Source organism: Thunnus thynnus, chromosome 18 (assembly GCF_963924715.1).
Source record: "Thunnus thynnus chromosome 18, fThuThy2.1, whole genome shotgun sequence".
Lineage (NCBI taxonomy): Eukaryota > Metazoa > Chordata > Actinopteri > Scombriformes > Scombridae > Thunnus > Thunnus thynnus.
Genome location: NC_089534.1, coordinates 14,263,542 through 14,281,576, shown reverse-complemented (window position 1 = coordinate 14,281,576; position 18,035 = coordinate 14,263,542). Strand labels below are relative to the sequence as shown.

At 41.0% G+C, this 18,035-nt stretch overlaps 3 protein-coding genes across 9 annotated transcripts in view; 1 reads left to right on the top strand and 2 right to left on the bottom strand.

Moving 5' to 3' along the window:
• The first annotated feature begins 13 nt into the window (after window positions 1-13).
• Window positions 14-2,694, top strand: LOC137168826 (uncharacterized). 2 transcript variants are annotated; one of them, XM_067571625.1, is made up of 3 exons: window positions 14-103; window positions 1,154-1,234; window positions 2,047-2,694. In XM_067571625.1, the coding sequence occupies exons 1-3, from the start codon at window positions 97-99 to the stop codon at window positions 2,562-2,564; spliced, it is 606 nt and encodes a 201-aa protein (XP_067427726.1). In that variant the 5' UTR covers window positions 14-96; the 3' UTR covers window positions 2,565-2,694. The 2 variants fall into 2 exon arrangements, with proteins under 2 accessions (XP_067427726.1, XP_067427725.1); XM_067571624.1 differs by lacking the exon at window positions 14-103 and adding an exon at window positions 293-812.
• A 92-nt stretch (window positions 2,695-2,786) lies between these two features.
• On the bottom strand, window positions 2,787-10,966 carry gnpat2 (glyceronephosphate O-acyltransferase 2). 2 transcript variants are annotated; one of them, XM_067571621.1, is made up of 16 exons: window positions 10,809-10,966; window positions 9,749-9,949; window positions 9,487-9,663; window positions 9,106-9,235; window positions 8,869-8,996; window positions 8,712-8,787; window positions 8,399-8,550; window positions 8,000-8,130; window positions 6,660-6,901; window positions 5,862-6,119; window positions 5,705-5,784; window positions 5,383-5,529; window positions 4,076-4,172; window positions 3,881-3,974; window positions 3,701-3,762; window positions 2,787-3,572 (listed from the first exon to the last, which is right to left on the bottom strand). In XM_067571621.1, exons 1-16 carry the CDS (start codon window positions 10,818-10,820, stop codon window positions 3,520-3,522), a joined length of 2,040 nt encoding a protein of 679 aa, XP_067427722.1. In that variant the 5' UTR covers window positions 10,821-10,966; the 3' UTR covers window positions 2,787-3,519. The 2 variants fall into 2 exon arrangements, with proteins under 2 accessions (XP_067427722.1, XP_067427723.1); XM_067571622.1 differs by having other exon boundaries at window positions 9,749-9,944; window positions 10,809-10,943.
• Window positions 10,967-12,058: 1,092 nt separating this feature from the next.
• LOC137169751 (phosphatidate phosphatase LPIN1-like) overlaps window positions 12,059-18,035 on the bottom strand; it is a 20,491-nt gene continuing 14,514 nt past the window's right edge. For all 5 annotated transcript variants that reach the window (XM_067573074.1, XM_067573077.1, XM_067573076.1 and 2 more), the window contains 13 exons: window positions 17,752-17,845; window positions 17,438-17,622; window positions 17,226-17,319; window positions 16,940-17,009; window positions 16,165-16,257; window positions 15,954-16,009; window positions 15,692-15,830; window positions 15,402-15,550; window positions 14,824-14,910; window positions 14,443-14,595; window positions 14,212-14,326; window positions 13,934-14,037; window positions 12,059-13,817 (listed from right to left, as the gene is read on the bottom strand). In XM_067573074.1, the coding sequence (XP_067429175.1) occupies window positions 13,643-13,817; window positions 13,934-14,037; window positions 14,212-14,326; window positions 14,443-14,595; window positions 14,824-14,910; window positions 15,402-15,550; window positions 15,692-15,830; window positions 15,954-16,009; window positions 16,165-16,257; window positions 16,940-17,009; window positions 17,226-17,319; window positions 17,438-17,622; window positions 17,752-17,845 (1,514 nt within the window). In that variant the 3' untranslated portion in view covers window positions 12,059-13,642. The remainder of the gene's footprint in view (window positions 13,818-13,933; window positions 14,038-14,211; window positions 14,327-14,442; window positions 14,596-14,823; window positions 14,911-15,401; window positions 15,551-15,691; window positions 15,831-15,953; window positions 16,010-16,164; window positions 16,258-16,939; window positions 17,010-17,225; window positions 17,320-17,437; window positions 17,623-17,751; window positions 17,846-18,035) is intronic.

The window sequence follows — 18,035 nt, the reverse complement described above, 5'->3', positions numbered from 1 at the left end:
TACCGCGAGGCAGGGGCTGCAGCAGTAACATACAGTCTTTATAAAAAGTTGTCATGTGACACTTAAACTGCAAAAGATGGACTAATTTTCTCGGACATGCACGGTAAAGTACAAAATAGGCCTACAATAAGTGTTATAAAGTGCACAGAGATATAGCATAGAGATCCTGAATTTTCCAATTACCTCCCCCTATTATGTTTATTCTCAATAGTAACTAGTCCAGTGTTTCCCAACCTGGGGGGTCGGCATCCCCACAAAGGGTCGCTGGATTAATCTAAGGGGTCGCGAGATGATTGGGCAGGACAGGACAAGAGAAAAAAACCCACTTCTGACACACAAAATGTTTGGGTTTTTTTTCAAATTTTCCAGCAAAATTTTTTGCTTTATTTATTGTGAAATACTGTATTTTATCTCCTAAAGCCTCTAAAAGTTATGTCCTCTTCCATTTAGTTGGTAGACAATGCAATGTGTGAGGAGGGGTTCCAGGTAGACGTTGCTTTATTTATGGAGCCATAAGCCAAAAAGGTCCACTAGTCTATCTATTTTTGGCAAGGTGACACCTTGTCTGGCACTCACGTGTGTCTACACAAACTTGGGCGCAGACTGAGGATATACATCCCAGGTAGTAGGCTATAAACCCATACTAGGTTATATTTGTACAGGCTGAGAAGTTGGAAGTGAGGTATCCTCTCCTTAGAGCATAGAAATAATAGCTTTCTTTAAGGGAGTCTTGAATGGCATCTAGTAAATCATGTCTCCAACAGACCAGAAGCAAAGCGGAAGACAGATTGAAAAATTGCAACATGATATAGGTGAGAAATACGGTATGTTTGATGGGGTTTTTTTCGCTTAAAATGGTGCAAATGTGTCTTTTTTGCACAGTGGAAACAACAAAGGTGCATGTCTGAGGAGTTGTATCTAGCGGTGAGACACTATGAGGTGCAGTAGGTTAAAGACTCGTAGCCTGTTGCTCTTAATGCGCCTATTGACACCTGAGGTGCACTTTCAAGGTGTTCCGCAGAGGCTGCAACACTCCCGACACCTGCGGAGAATGCGACTACTTAATGTTTAGGTATTAACTGCGTAAAGGCAGGGCAGGGCTTGGCCAGATCATAATTTGGGATTTTCTCTGTTTTCTTCCTTTCGGGTCCAGGACAGGGGGGAGGCTACATGGATTGGTGGACTTCGTTGGCAGCAAGTATTGCCCTGCTCTGGATTTTCTGCTTTATAGACGGTAAGAGAAAATGGTTAGCAGAGATTTGGAAGCGTTCAAGAAACCGTGTGGCACAAGTTTACTATTTTTAGGGTGGAAACAGCTTTCACAAATTGACAGTCTAAAAATAAAACCTATTCCTCGAATCATGTGCGCTTTAAAGGATTTGTATAATCTCAAATTGTACATCACTGTACAGTAATGGTATCTTGAGGGTAACTAAAACATGAATTGTTTTTCCTTTCAGCGTTGCCGAGAACTGATTTGGGAGATGTCGGATGCATGACACACTTAGGTCAGGAAATTATGGCCTTTGAATGAATTTTACGCACAAATTGAGAATAAACGCTGCCGCAGGTGCAGCAGACCATGTCACCCACTAAAACTTTCAGGAGATATTTAGTGCAGAGTACATTTCACTAATTAACTAAGAAGGCCTAATTTAATCTGTGGGTTTTATTTAAACATGTTACTGTGATGAGACAATTCCAATGTTTTCAAAAGCTTATTGGGTTGTTTGGGGACTAATTACTCTAGTGGCCCCTGTGTATTATTGTTTCAAGACACCATGTGAAACTGCAACAGGAGGTAATCCAAGTTTTTAGCCTCTATTGCAGACGAAAGGATGTGTGATATTGGTCATTTTATCAAATGATGGGTCCCGTGCTGAGGGGCGCGCGTAAAGACGCGCATTGCGTGCCCAGTTGATCGCAGCCGCCCACATGGCTGATGAACACTTTAATCCAGTGGCAGACGCTGTTTGTAATGGTTGCTGACATTAGCCACAGTGTTAAATTAGACTTTAGCTGACCACGTTACCCTCTTATCTCCAGGCAACGCCGTGCTTGAGCTGCGGCTGCTCTTCCATGCTCTGACCAAAGCTGCTTGTCACCTGTACCTGGCCCTGCTCCCGCTGCGCCGAGCCGCCACTCACTTCGCCGACTGCGCGAGGTACCTGATCAACAATGCCCAGCAAACCCCATCTCCCCACGGCTACCACCACCAAGGCCAGCCCCTGGCCAGGAAAGGCACGCTGCACTTCCTGGAGGGCATGTGTGTGGTGTGCGAGACGGTGCCCAACCTGATGGGCGCAGCGCTCAGCGTGGGCGCCGCCTTCTGCCACATGCTGCAAGGAGGCTTTTACGTCCTGGCAGCCACGCTACGCACCATCCAGATCAACCTGTTCTCCCAAATGAACGGCGAGAAGGAGAGATGGGACAAAGAGCGAGTCAGAGCCAAAGAGAGCGAGAAAAAGCTAAATTCAAAAGTATTGGAATACATCTCGGTGTTTTGTCAAGACCCTGTCAGCGCTTTACGCATCAAGGTTGACGTGCCACCTGTGTATAGATAATCTCTGTCCATGTAAAACAGTATGCTGGGTAATTGGCACATAAGAGGCCTTCTTTTAACTGCTGAGGGTTACAGCTGCAGGCAAAGTGTTGAGTGATGAATGCCAGATGAAAGGAGGTTGAACTTTGACCTTCTGTTTTCACTCACTGTTGTTGAAAGTATGAAACAGAATAAGAGAAAAGATTATATTTAAGTGAGAAAAAAAGATTAAGAATCTATGGTGCATTTTGTTACATTTGTTTTACATTTATTGAGATGTAAAGAAGTTAAAATAAATGTCTCAAACAACTGAAACCTCACATCTCTAATGGGTTATGGTATTTCACATTGTTACATGATTCAGATCTTTACATATATCTATATTGTAAACATTTATATATTAATGTCCATACAATCAAGTGTCATAATTCAGTGTTTACCATTTAATTGCACTTTCTATACCAGAAATCTTTTACTAAATTAGCCATTCCAGTCTTGTCAATCGACAACAAATCTAGGACATAATGTTCAAAATACATTAACACAGTATTAATGATTAAAATAGTTATAATTCACTTTCTCAACACACAGGCATCACTTGTGTGCTGTTTTGATCTAAGTACTGTCTTCCTTCATCAACTGATTACAACCATCAAACTAGATCAACAATACAGCAATATCAGTATCAGTTCACCATCTTTTAACTTTATCTTGTCCCTGTCTGTCAGATCTGTAAGAGATGAAAGCAAGAACACCGGGAGTGGGAGGTAGTGGGTGTTCAAAGAGTGGAAAACAGCCAGGTTGGCATCCAGGATGAAGTATTTTGTCTGAGGGCTCAGAGTGCAGAGTGACAGTGCAGCGATTCTACTGAAGACTGCATAGAGGTACAGGAGGAAGAGGACGGAGAGGAGGAAGGGTGAAGTAGGGCTAAACCGGACTGCAGGCTGATACTGAAGATGGATCGGTTCCAGCAGAGACTAAAGTCTTGCGTCAGGTGTAGTCTGGAGCATCTGGGGAGGGATTTTCCCAGCTACAGTGAGAGAGGGAAGGGTATTTAAGTCAAAGAAAGAGTTTTTAATGGAAGAAAGGCAAAGTTTTCATCTGCATCTACCATATCTTTATCAAAAAATAAGTCAGATTTGAGGTAAACAGACTTACAGAGTATGTCTCCGATCCTTCTGACAGCTGCTTTGTCAACACTGTATTCATTCTGCTCGGACCTATAAAGAGATACTTGCATGTATAATTTTGGCATCGGAAATACAGACAGCTTCTCAACCACCAAAGAAAATGAGCTTAAAACCAAACAGATTTGCAGGGGCTGATCTCATTACTCACGTCCTCAACTTTGTCACAGCCTCCAGTCTCCGCAGAGCTGACAAAACGTTCTTTTGCGTATCAGATGAGAGGGCTTCGTAGGTGTGAAGCTCACCTGTAACATGTAGAGATGATAATGCAGCTCTGATTCGCTGGTAAGAGCTCAACAGGGGGAGATGAGGTCAAGAGGTCATTTCTTACACTTTCCTGTTTTACCTGAAAGGATGAGCTTTGTAGCCAGGCTCCGCACAGCAGGTAGGAAGTCTTTCTCAGAGATCACATGAACTTCTTCATAGAGGTACCTGAACATCACCTGGACATAAAAACACATCTGATCAAGCCGAAGAACATAAACCTTATATTTTTACTACTGTTTTCCACACGCTGTCACTCTATTGTGTCAAGGATGAATGTTTGAACTAAAGCAATAATGGCAGATTTGTGGGAAGGTGTGTTGAAGCCGGCTTTGTGTTTAAATCATTTCAAAACTTGATATATGCAAATGAGATTTATATGATTCTCAGCATCATGCCATGTCTCATGGCATTGTCAGCCAGAACAGGTGTAACAGCATTTTTCAGTAGCAGAGGAACGCCTCTAATTACATTGAAACCTCCACCATACAGATGAGTCCACTCACTGAGCGCTTTATTAGGAACACCTGTGCAATCTAATGCAATCCAATACAGCAGCTCTACCATAAACTCTACTTTCACGAAGCTGATACATTTTCAGTTTTTGTTGATAATTCTACTTTATGTTTATTCTTGAGGTTGTAGTGAGTGGTGGTGTGCTGGAGTGCATCATATTGAAAAGTTCCTAATATTTTGCCCCCCTCATGTATGTTAATGGGGTAGACAAAATACTAGAAAAGATTTTCAATATAATGCACTCCAATATACCGCCACCAACTACGACCTCAATAATAAACAGAAAGTAGAATGATCATCTTTTTATTATTATTATTTATTACTGACATTAGATGTACAGGTGTTCCTAATAAAGTGCTCGGTGAGTGTATTTACAATATACTGTATTAATACTGTATTGACACTAACATTACAATCACCAGCTTTAAAGGAGCACAGGGAGGGAAAAATCTAGTGTGATCAAGTGTTACTGTAACCAGAACCGTAGTCAGGACTTTAGAAAAGATTTTCATTGTGTTCTGGCCTTAATTTTTTTTTTTTCTGAAAGTTTTAATTAAACAGAGCAGTTCTTTCAAGGAAACTGCTGTATAAATTAGCATCTGCTTAGAAACTAAATTGATAAAACTAATTGTTTTTGTTTTGTGGATTTGATTTTAATTACCCAAATTCCAGGTGCTGAATGTGATCAATGACAGGAATATTATTCAAATGAAGCACCAAATCAAACCAAAAAGTTTATAAAGAGAAATCAGAGCTCAGTGATGCTGACTGAACCTGCTGATATAAAATGTTCTTCACTGCGCCCTCTTCCCACCAAAAAAACCACAAACTCATCTAAGTGCATACAGTAATGTGCTATTATGATCAAAAGACCTGATAAGAGTCTATGAAGGGTTGTAGAAGTGCCCGCAGGAAGGACAACACCTCCAGGCCTGCCTCTGCTTCCGACACTGTCACTTCCTGTTGACTGAAGTGGAGCGCTCCACATTTCTTCAGGAGGAAACATGCCTCCTCAAAGTCCTGATAGATGGAGAAACAGACATTGACACAGTATCAACAACAAGATGTCACAGCTTAACCACAATTCAGATTAACCAACTTTACATTCTCAAGTAGGCGGTTTGCTGATCTCACAGTTTAACGGGGCAAGAATCACAACCTTTGTTCTGAGATGGTGAGATGAAGAGACCTTTACCTGAGATGACTTGCCAGGGATGAAGATGAACTCATTGGAGAAGACGTCCTGTAGGAAGCAGAAGAAGCTAAAGAGCTCATCTGCAAACAGGATGGAAACACGCTTCAGTTTATAGCATTATGTATCGGTTCAGAAATGTATTGCATGTAACACTCACCTCTCTGTATGCTCTTTGTGACGTGTATGGCAATCGCGAGCAGGGCAGGGCGAACAAACACGTGCAGTGTCTGATTCCTGTAGGAGACCAGCATCAGCACCGCCGCCGCCGTCCTGACTACGCCCTCCTCTGGGCTGATTGGATGCTGCCTTGCAGGCTCTTCCTCCTGAACCAGGTAGACACGCCCCGCTTTGTGCAGAATGGCGGAGCGGTGAAGAGCCACGGTGGATGACATCACGTCTGAGTCGGGTACTTGTCCTGCAGCGTGAGGAATACATGAGCGTCAGACAAAATCCGAGTAGTGTAATAGTATTTTTGAGTCTAAGAGGGCCACATCAGCCTCAGAGTGGCTTCTACAGTATGAATTTGTGTGTGTTTGTGTGTCTGTATGTGCATACATACACGAGAGCTGAAAAGTGAGACAGTTCAGTGGGGTCTTCTTAGGATAAGTTGCTTAAAGTGCATTAATCCACTGAAGATCTCCTAAGTGAATGTGAATGCTTGTGCCAACTCACATTCATCTAATCTGTCTGATCTACTACAAACCGGTTTGTATTTAGTGTCCTGAAGTGAGACGGTGTCAGATTCAGCCACTCAGTTACTTTCCTGCATTAACTTTATCTGTTTCACTTGTAACGCAACATGCAAATGCCACCTACTGGTCAAAAAAGGGATGTGAAAGTAAGCTTTAGTACAGAATATCCAAATCATGTGCTCAAGCTTGATGCAGTTACCTTTGTACTAAATTTAATTGAAGTAAAAAAAGATAATACATGTAGTAAAGGTATAAAAACCCACCAGGCCAGTTCAGGCGAGCCCCGAAGGTTAGCGCCAGCTTCTTGAGCCAGAGGGTTTTCTCTGTGTGCTGTTGCCACAGCAGACCAGTTTCTGTTAGGACTGCGATAGGCGTCTGGAGCAACAGGCAGGCCATGAGGGACCAGGGGCTGGTGAGAGAGCCCTCCTCTTGGATTCGCACCATCAGATGAACCAGCCAGTTCACACAGGACTGGGCCTCTGGAGTGGGCATCTGAGGAAGATCCCTGTGAACGGATATACAGTAAAGGAGGAGGGGAGGAGTGAAAACACAGGAAAGGTGGATGTGACACAGAGATTTCTTCCTGTTTCGTGTAAGAAATCAACATTTCATGAAAATGAGTTGGAAGCAATAGCTTTTTGTGACTACTACTAATACTTCTAATAATCTGTCACATTACTGCGAATCAAATTGAAGGCAGTGTGTTTAAATCTTAGCTTTACACTTTTCCAAATATTCATACACTGTATACAGGATTTATACTATTTAAAGAGCATAGTCTCTAAAATTCAAAAACCTTCAAGACAGGAAAAGAAGTAGGTATATAATATCTACTGTATGCAAAATGAAAATGATGAGTGAGTATCCCATTTATGAAAATGTTTTTTGTAGTACGTGGTATGTGGACCCTGATGAAAGCTCATAATAAAGTTGTTCTTTATACTACTATGAGATTAGATTTGTTACATAATAACTGAATGAAATATTCCCAGAATCAAACAAAAAAATCATTGAAAGTGAATAAAAATAATTTGAAACCAAAAAATTACCTCTAAGGCAAAACATGCAATAAAACTGCACAAGAGTGCTACATCTGATTACAATATTCCCCACTTTTGTCACTGATCGGCATTTCTCTTCCGTGGTCACTTTTTACAGCTTTGCTGCTGAATTTTTCAATTCTGACACAAATTTCTTGTGTAGGTATTTTATAGCTGTATCCCTATTGCTCAATTACTTTTGGAGGGACGGGTCAGGGGTACAAAACTGAAAAATTAAGCAGTGAAACTGAAAAATGTGAGAGCAAAAGAGAAATCCTCATTAGTGAAAGAAAAGTGGAGAATATTGTAATTAAATCTGGCAAGTTTTGACTTTGAGGTCATGTTTTGGTGTCAAATTATTCTTATTCATTTTCAGTTAAATTTTTTGTTTGATTCTCGTGAGATTTTGTCCAATTATTATGAAACAATCTAATCCAAACACCCTAAAAGTGTGAAGTGAAGTGTGAAGAGTTCTTTCCTTCTCCATACCATGCTCCAGAAATCCCTACTCTATATGCAGGAGTAACCTCTACAGTTTGGAAATATATAATGAAATTATCTACCTGGGTATGAGGTTGTACTGGCAGCGGTCTATTTTCCCCTGACACAGCTGTCTGACCGACAAAGGACGGCCAAAGTTCACATGCAAGCTGCCATAATTTTCCTGCAGAACTCTGCTAGCCTTCAGCAAACCCTGCAGAGAAAGAGCAAGGTTACAAGTGAATCATGAGCAGGAAATGATCAACTTTATTAATGTATGACCCCATCTGACCAGTACTAATGAGGTTGTGATGGATGGATAGATTTCAGTGGATGCTGAAAGCTGTTTAACCATCTTGAACTGCATATATTTTTTCTGACATCACTCTATCTTATACTGTTGGGTTTGTCGCTGACACACTGCAGCATGCTTCATGTTAGAATGAGTTGATTATGACGTCAGTGATGTGACTGGGACATACCATGGTGCTTTCTTTGGGTTTAGGGACTCCCAATAACTCCTGGGCGAGCAGGGATTCCTCCAGCACTCGGTCATAGCTGATACTAATGGGCACTAATGAAATGTCATACACCTCACCTTTAAAGTAGGGCTCCAGCACCATGTGCATCATACCTGCAGACACAGAAACACACACAGAGGCTTAAATGAAACAAACTGAAAGTACTGTAGCCATGTTTGAACCACAATGCCCCAAAATGAACAGATATCTGACAAAGAGACAATTTCCCACTCTGGGATGCACACTAGCAAAGTGTCAACGTGCAGACACTCACCTAACTTGGGCGTCAGAGACTTCAGCGTGCGACTCCGGAAGCCTTCGACGTAAAACTCCACAGGAGCAAACCCTCTCTACAGAAAACACAGTAAACTGTTGGAAGTGCCCTTTACAGACAGTCATATACTGTATACTACCAGCTCATTGTGTCTCACCCTGACAATGGTTTTGACATATTCTGACAACACTGCCCAGTACAGTTTGTCAGAGCCAATGGCACGTCGGATAAAGAAAGCTCCAGAGCGGCGCAGTATCTCCCCGACCATCTTCATCCCTGCAAGAGCTTTACAATGAAGGAGGAGAGAGACAAACAGAAGTGAGAGCCTGTAGCTGAAACAACAATTGAGATCTTGTAGTAGTTTTCTGCTCTTTGAACCTAAATAGATACTTGCGAATTCCTGCAGCGATGACCGGTACTGGGATGTCATAGGTGAACAGGATATAGGAGATAACCAAGAAATCCACATAGCTCCTGTGATTGGGCATCAGGATCACAGGACTGTCTTGGATGGCTTGTTGGAGCTGCAATGGACAGAGACATGAAAGAAGTTTCAGGAAAAAAATGAGAAATTACTGTATCAGCAGCAGTTTGGGAAAAGTATTCTTTCTAAGAAGCAATTTTTCTTGAGAAAGTTTTTTGTGATTTAGGTGATCTGAGCCTTTACGATCTAGAGTGTATGAAAAAACAGGTCCACAACTAGTTAGGAGTAGTAAATTTTAGCTAGTACTGTAGCTGACAGTACAGAAAGTATTGATTAGTAGTCAGTTCTGACCGCGTTGAGTCCTTCCATGTTGACAAAGATGCTGCTGAAGACTCTCTTGAACACCTTGCTGAGCGTGTAGCCCATCAGCCTGATAAAACCCAGCTGCAGGTTTTGAGACATCTCCTCCATAATCACACGAGCCTCTTCTTTCACCGCCTCCACCGATGACCCCGTCTCCATGGCGATCTGAGGAGGGATGCACCAAGAAAACTGAAGCTACAGAGTGAAACTTCCCTGTTAATGAGCATCTTTTCAAATCACACAATCCCACCTGCTTGGTCATGTAGTTTAAATACTGGGAGTCCAGCACGGCTTTGTTGAGGTCGCCCGAGGAGCAGGGGGTTGCTCCTTTGTACGGGTGGGGGCTGAAAGTCCTGAAGGCATGGCCAAGATCACTGCTGTGCCTCCTCTCCTCCAATATATCCACAAACTCCTTGTCATCTTCCAGGCCTGCTCTGCCTGACTCCCTATACTGGAGGACACAGTCATGTTTATGTTGAAGGCTTAATGTTATGTTTGACTCTTTAAATACATTAAAAAAGAACAAAAGCATGGCAAGATAGAATAGAAAAATTGGTAGATAGATCAGAAACATGGCTGATGTCCTAGGTGTGACTATGTGAGAGGAAATAAAGAGAAAGGAGAACTTATTTGGGGGAATTACCAGCTGCTGTAGCAATCCAGCAATACAGAACATAAACTAGTTTATTAACAAAAAACATTCAGGTTATTTAATTAATATTTGTCCTAAGAAGACCACATTTCAAATACAGTTGTATAACTTGTATTTTATTCTCTAAATCTTCATAAAGATTTTACAGTAAAAAGAAGAAAAACTTTAATTTAATGATGAAAAATTCTTTTAGTAGAGCTACAAAACAAAAAAAATATAATGTGGAAAAACTACACTGTCAAACAGTTTCGGGCTGTGATGCTTTTCATCCAATAATGAAGAGAAACAACACTGACTCCTCTATCTGCAGTCTGTGCTGTAGCAGCTAATGCTGGCTGGTATGAAGCAACATCAATGAATATGTTAAGTAGGTCAAAGTTTCAGCAGCTTAAAGGCCTCATGGACAATGTGGACTTTTTACGGCTAAATAATAACCGCAACCTGACAACCACAGAAAACGCAACAAATGTAACCTGTTCAGTCACTCTCGACTCTCGATGTCATGTACTTAATCATTTATAGTCACTGTTAACTTTTCAATAACGTATGAGCTCACACTGTGCACAAGAATCACAAAGAAAACCGGACTGAAAGGATGCAAGAAGTGTGTCGGTTGGAAAAAAACACTAATATCAAAAGGTGTTTGCTGGTGTCTTACCGTGTTCGTCATTATTTACCGGAACATACACAAAACTCTCAGGTGTCTGTCCCTTTCTCAGCTTTCGTTTTCGGTACATGAGAGCCTGCTGCGATACTCCCTGCGTAGTGCAGCTCCACGGAACTCAGGCCAATGGTGGCGCTGGATTTTGGAGACTCCTCCCGCATATTGTAATATGCAGAACTGAATTGTTCTTCAATAACACTATTCAGCACGAGTTTATGAAATACCAGGAACTGAGAACAGCGGAGTTGTGGAGAACTGCTGTTTCCGACAGATATCTGAACAAGTAAATGTCTCACACTGGGTTAAAGCAATGATTCTCTTCTCTGACAGAAACTAATCATTTTTCTAGGATGTAAGACGTTCAAATAGTTTAAGTAATTAAAAATGTATTAATTAAAGTGTAATTTAATTATTAGTCAAATTAATTGAAGTGTAGTTGAGAGTAATTAAAGTCCCCCTCCGGTCATAAATGTGTTTTTCTTCTTGTTCCGTCAGTTGGGTGCAGAATGATGTATGTGTCACTTTTTTCACATTCATCTACTGGAGGAGGAAAGTTTCTCCTTTCTCACCTTCAATTTGAGTTCAAGGTGCAGAAATAAAAGCGTGATTTGTGACATCACAGCTAGTTCTTTAGCCAATAGTGTTGCAATATGGACTTTGCACTAATGGGATGTGGAAACTTGAAGCCTATAGTGCACATACTGAAGTTGGAGACATATTGTGTCCAGCAGTTAGACTTTTGAAATGAAAAATATTTGCATATTCACAGATTATGGAATTTTCAGTGAGGGAGAAGAAGGATTTTAACAACGTAACTGAACTAAAAACCATATTAGACATAAATTATTACTCATAGCAGAGTATTTATATGTCTTAAAACACATCTGCAGGGGTTCTTTAAATGAATTGCAATTGATTTGATTAATTCCTCATAAATTGAGCAGAAACTCGCCACCTGGAAGCTGGACAGATGTAATCCTACATACTGTGAGCCTCCATCCTTCTATCCACTCTGCCCAAAGGCTCAACTAAACTCCTCCGTTACCCAAGAAGTGGCTATTGACCTTTAATGCTAAAAGTCAGAGTTTCAGCTCGCATGTTTTAGAATAAGTTGTCATTGCCCATCTGTCTGAAGGCCTTATTGTGGTTAAAATAAAGCTGAATATGAATTATGCAAGTGAAGAAGCTGTCATTGTGGTGAAAAGATCTGTAATGTTGTGGTAAATAAAGATTAACACACTCACTGCTGTACCAAGGCATTTTTTATTGAGTTTGATTACACCAATTTAACAGTGAACTGGTCAACAACAGAGAGTGGAGGGAGTGACTGAGCTAATTATTGATCATAATGTTCACAGTTAAGGCAAAAAATACAGAAAGCTTTGAGGCTATTTGAGCTCTTTCATGGAAAGAATAATACCATATTTAAAGCATATATACACATCATCTCTCATAAACTATAGGCTTACTCACACCTACTTTGATGAAACTATTGAGGGGAGCATATTCACAATAAACCCACAGATCACCATTATAGCAGCTTGTACTGAAAAACAAAACATTTCCCCATATTATTAACCTCATATTATCTGTGGTATTATGAGAAATACTGTAACTTATGTATGTCTGTAACTTAGAAAAAGGTCAGTTATTCATTTGGAGTGATATTACACAGGGAAAGGCAGTAAAAGCTACTGTAAAAGAACAAATGGGTTCATGTTAAAACACAAGGGTAAGCTACATTTGTTCACCAGTCAGTTTCTAATCAGGTGAAATAAATACAACATGAGCATAATCTCAGTCATGTAGACGTGATGATCAATGTGTTGAACTGTAGGACCTGTAATTTGAGGAATAAATTAAAAGGCATTTCATGAAGGCCACCACAGAAATTACATACAATTCTAATCACAACACACACACACACTGCATGATTTAGATAGAAAAATAAAAATGATTCAGCAACTCAGCTCACACTTTTTTAGAGAAAACTGATGGATATGACTGAAAAATGTTGTGCATTCTGTTTACTTGTTCGCATCACTTTCTCTCAACAATAAATATTCATTTGAAACTCTTTATACCTTTCATCGGGACTCGCCCATAAAAGCTCTTGACACATTTTAATATCAAACTACATGACGTTCATTCATACGCACGTGTGCTCTGTAGTACATTTGAGTGTACTATAACTAATACTGACTCTTTCAAACGGACCCATGATTCACACACACACACACATATGTTGCTATGAAGTAGAATGAACTACTTGCGCGTACATATTTGCATTTCCATGCTGATTGAACAATCTGTAAAGTGTAACAGTCTTGACTGGAAAAGTTCAGAGTAAGAAAATAAATTCTGCATTGAGCATTTGGCACAAGTTTAAGTGACTTGCAATATGGTTGTTTTCTGTCTGATGCACTTCTGAACAGATGCCATAGGTATGTCTGTTAGATACAGTATGCAACCGTGTGCATAAATAGTCTAGAAGGTCAACGCTCACTCCGAAATAATATGTGCTAAGCTGCCTGAATAAATTACTATTATTTCTCATATACATACATCTAGTCAGAAGGCCACAGCGGCCCTCTTTTAATAAAAGTGCGCTTACATCCATCTTGTGCGTTATAAGACTATTCACAGCAGATTAGCCTACTGATGTAGCTCTCAGCTGTGCACTAAAAGTGCTCGGTCTTCTACAAAAAAATCTACAACGTCATATCACACACACGTATGTAACCATTATTGTCTAAATGACATCTCAAGCACACCATCAGTCAGTCAGTGCTCTGCCTGCTGCGAGCCGCTCAGCAGGCCACAGGTAGTCAGCTGCCAGGGCTGGGAGTCTGCGGAGGTGTAGTTCCCTGATGGTCCACCCGGGGGAGCTGCTCCCTCCAGTAGGTGAAGTGGCTGTAGGTGTCTGAGCAGGGGAAGTCTGAGGAGGAGGCTCGCATCTTCAGGGGAAACACGTGGTCCACCACCTCACCCAGACGTACGTAACTAGGGAGAGGAGAGGAGGATGCGACACGTTTAATGAGCAAACTGAACATTTTCTCTAAAGTGGTTAAAATATTTCCCCCCTAATATAGACCAAGCAAACTGGATGCAGGACTTACGATGAGATGTTGGTCTTGGCATGCTCCTGCACCAGCTCGCCTTTGGGGTTTACTGTAAAAATCCTGTTCAGTGGGACTCCTACTTCTTTATAAGAATATACATCCTACAAATATAAAAGAGAATCACAATAAATAGAGATAATTTACATCTAACTTAAACTTCTTAATTCTATACTGAGCATCAGTAATTACATTTAAATAACCCAGTGTCTGTTTGATAAATGCATACAAAAAATACCATGAATTATATTGTATATAACATGAAGATGTGTGTGTACCGTTGGTCTGTTGCCAAACGCTGCGTAGAAAGGCTGTGTGTTGGGGTAGAAGAGGTTCTTGATATCAGTGAGACACTCCACCTTGAACTTCTCTGGCTTCTTCTCAATCACCTCCCTGTCAAAGACACACACACACACACCACAGAGAATATATCAGCAAACCACAATCAGTACAGTACAACAATGCTCAAGTCAGTGTCTGATGTGTCCTGTTTAAGCCCATTTTCATACCTGTGCAGAGCTGAAAAGAGGCTGCTGGGGCTCAGAAGCACAGGGCCCATAGGAAGCATGGTGCCTCTCTCATTGACCCAGTGGAGGTAACCTCTGGTCATGTCCGCCATGCCAATAGCTCGAGCTGAACAGTACAGGAACTTGTAACCATTTCTGATGGAAAGAGAGAAAAAAACATTAGTCATGTGCATAAATAATGATTATTACTGGCGATAACAACAAAACTGTTTTACTCATATGAGAGTGATATGAGACAGGCAATCAGTTATGTTGGAAAATAATTGCTTCCAGTTTGAATTTTCTAGAATTGTTTGTTCCTTTGTGCTTTGTTTGATTGACCATAATTCACATCTGGTGTTCTATTCATAGATGAGTGCTTACTGGCTGACTTTGTGGTAGAGTTGTGCAATGCCCTGGTGGGTCCAGTCTTTCCCCAGTGTGGGCAGGATATGACCCAAGGTGTCTGACCTGAAGACAAACACATACATGTGAGATTTGGACACATAAGTAACTCTTCTTTAGTATTAAAAATATTATGAAAAATCGTGTTGAGAGAAGCTCTTGTTTTAGATTAAGAGGTTGAATATTATTTAATCAAAAAGTGCTGAACACCTGTTCACTCCCTGCTATTCATTTTTCTGGCAAAAACTGAAAGATTAAATCTTAGCGTGCAGAAAGCAGCGTGTTTAAACTTCAGAGGGAAATGGAAAACAGCTTCATAATCAGCAGTGAATGAGCACAACAAATGAAACTGTTGTGAAAAGATTATTTCAACATACCGAACACTATTAGTCATTAAAAAGTTATTCAGGGCAGTGAGGTGCACAGCTTACAGATGACCCGGCCATTTGGGGCCATATCTTCAATTTAAATCCAAACTAACTCAAAGTATGTAGTATAGGTAGTTTGTAAAAGTATGTATAAATTCACAGGACATGTACACTGTATAATTCACACACCTGGTGATGGTTCCATCTATGTCAGAGATAATTATCTTGTCGTCCCAGTTCCAGAGGTAGATGGTTCCCTGACAACGACAGGTTCCCTGGTACTGAGTGGTCACACTGAACACAACATCATTGGGACCATCCTGCAGCTGGAGAGACAGCTGTGTGTGTGTGTGAGAGAGAGAAAGAAACAGAATATATGAAGGGAGGAAAGAGGAGAGAAGAACATAATATTATGAAGAGTCACAAGTGAAAGTTTAAAAATGAAAATTTCTGCAGTGTATTTAATCCAAACTCCTCACCAACTGCTCTGACGTAAGTCGGAGCGTCTTCTTATAAGACACGCCTCCTGTTGTGAGCCCAGGCTCTGATTGGACGGAGGAAGAGCTCTGCTTGGCTGCCCCGTGGTCTTCATCACTAGAGGATGACTCTTCTTTATGTCTGTTATCGAACAGGTTAACAGGGTTTGGTTAAAGACTGAAATATACATGTAAGTTATTCAATTAGGATGTTCAGTCCTTGGTTATGATACTTTTTAGCCAGCAATGTTTTGGAGTTTATTACCTGCTTGACATTTTCCCAGCTTGTTCAGCAGAGCCACACGCCCCAGAGACTGAATCCTACAAGGGAAGAAACAGTGTTCATCTGCTTTCATCACTCATTTATGTAAACATGTTAAATAAGTAATAATAATCACAGTGCCTAGCTCTAGTAGCAAAAATGTCAAAAACTTTAACTTAATCAACAGTAAAAAAAAAAAAAAAGGTGAAATTACCGATTTGGTGCTGCTGTTCCTCCCTCTCCATGAGAACCACCACCTCCCTCCTTTCTTGGGCATCTTCTCCTTCATGATGTTCTCCACTGCAGCCTGGAGTGGCGCACACACAACCCCAAACAACCACAAAACAACACCGTAAAAAACACTTAAAAAATGAAGCCAAAATAAATCATACAAAACAACAAACAGTAACACAGAAACAACAATGCGTCTGCGGTTGGGATGAGGGAAAAAAAGGGGCGCGAAGTGAGTGAAAGAATTTGATTGGATTTGGAATAGAAATGGTAAAAGCCAGAAAGAAAGTAAAATAAGATGAGAAAGTCATTTAAACGCTGACATACAGAGCTGTATCCCAGCATCCCAGTCAGGCAACAGAGAAGATACTCTAAGGCTGAGTAAATATAACTGAGGCAAGTATACTAATGGATGGATAGATGGATGAAGTAGAGGGAGGGAGTGATAAAATAAGAGGGAGGGAGAACAGAGGGGAAGACAAAGTTTAATTTGAGTGCCCAAGTGAAACAGATTCAGTGGATGTTTGTCACAAAACATAAAGTCTGTGTGAGAACAACAGAACATTTATGATGTGGGATTTGTAGGTTAAAGATTGTACATTTTGTTGAATGTAACATAACAACTGTAAGATATGCATTGAGTTAGAGACATACAGGATGCAGTACCCGCTTTGGTCAACAGGGGGAATTGTGTTCATGTAATACAACCAATCTATGGTCTGAGTCATTAGTATCTGTGCTGTGTATCAATTTCCTACCTTTGGCAGTGGTTTCTGAAAAGCTTGCATAGCCAGCATAAGTGGAGCTGCAGAGCTCCAATTATAGTACCTGAGGGAGAAAACAAAATATATTTATATCAGTTCCGTAAACGCAGCAAAATACACTTTGTCAGTTTTGCAAAAACCTCCTCATGAGCCCAAAGAATCCTGTCTACACTGCAGGTTTTACTGCAGTTTAATCCAAACAGTAAAGAGTGGATTATAAACAGTTTTACTATATTTAGACACAAGCATTTTCTCACTCTAGTAAGTGTGAATATCTTACTTGGATCCAATTTTTACGACTAAATTGGGGTCATCGATGATGGAGGGGTTCTCTACAAACTGTTGGTACAAGATGATCTTCTCCTGGAACTGCTCTGTAAGCGCAAACAGACAAGCAAACACATTTTAGGTGCATGCGGTTTCCCTCCCGTTGCCACAGCTGGCACCACAGATGTCACACACGGTTGTCGTGCGTCAGCGTGAATAGCTCACCTTTAGTGATCTCCCTGTTGTCAGTGAGGCCACCGCACAGAGAGATGGCAATGGACGGCAGGTCAGCCATGTGGTCGCAGTAGCTGTCCACGCCGCTGTCTCCTCCAGAGCTGAGCGACTGTGGGGACAGACTGGTGCTGTGGAGGCCCGGGTCTGAGATGCTCCTCATTGTTGCACCGCCATCGCTACACAGGAGAGAAGCCATTTTTATCAGATTGAAACTCAATAGTATTGAGCAACTCGGCTATATCAATGTGTTAACACTTTCATTACACAGAAATGATGACTCTCTATGCATGTGTGCATTCACATACCTCTTAGGGAAATACAAGGCTGCCACTTCGGGCTCCAGCTCTGTGATGTCATCTAGGTAGATTCCATCAGCACCAAGATGGCGGCTCCTTTTGTCTGCAAACATAGCAATGACCCCACTGAAATCAGTTGTCAGCTTCTCAGTATTTGCCTTTATTCACGAAAAATGCATTTAACTGCTTGGTTTTGACTAATTGTGAGTAATTATGAAACCATTTGGACAACATTTCTTGTCGATTCAAAATTGAAAAAGACTATTGATAAATCAGTATGGGGGGCTGGGAGG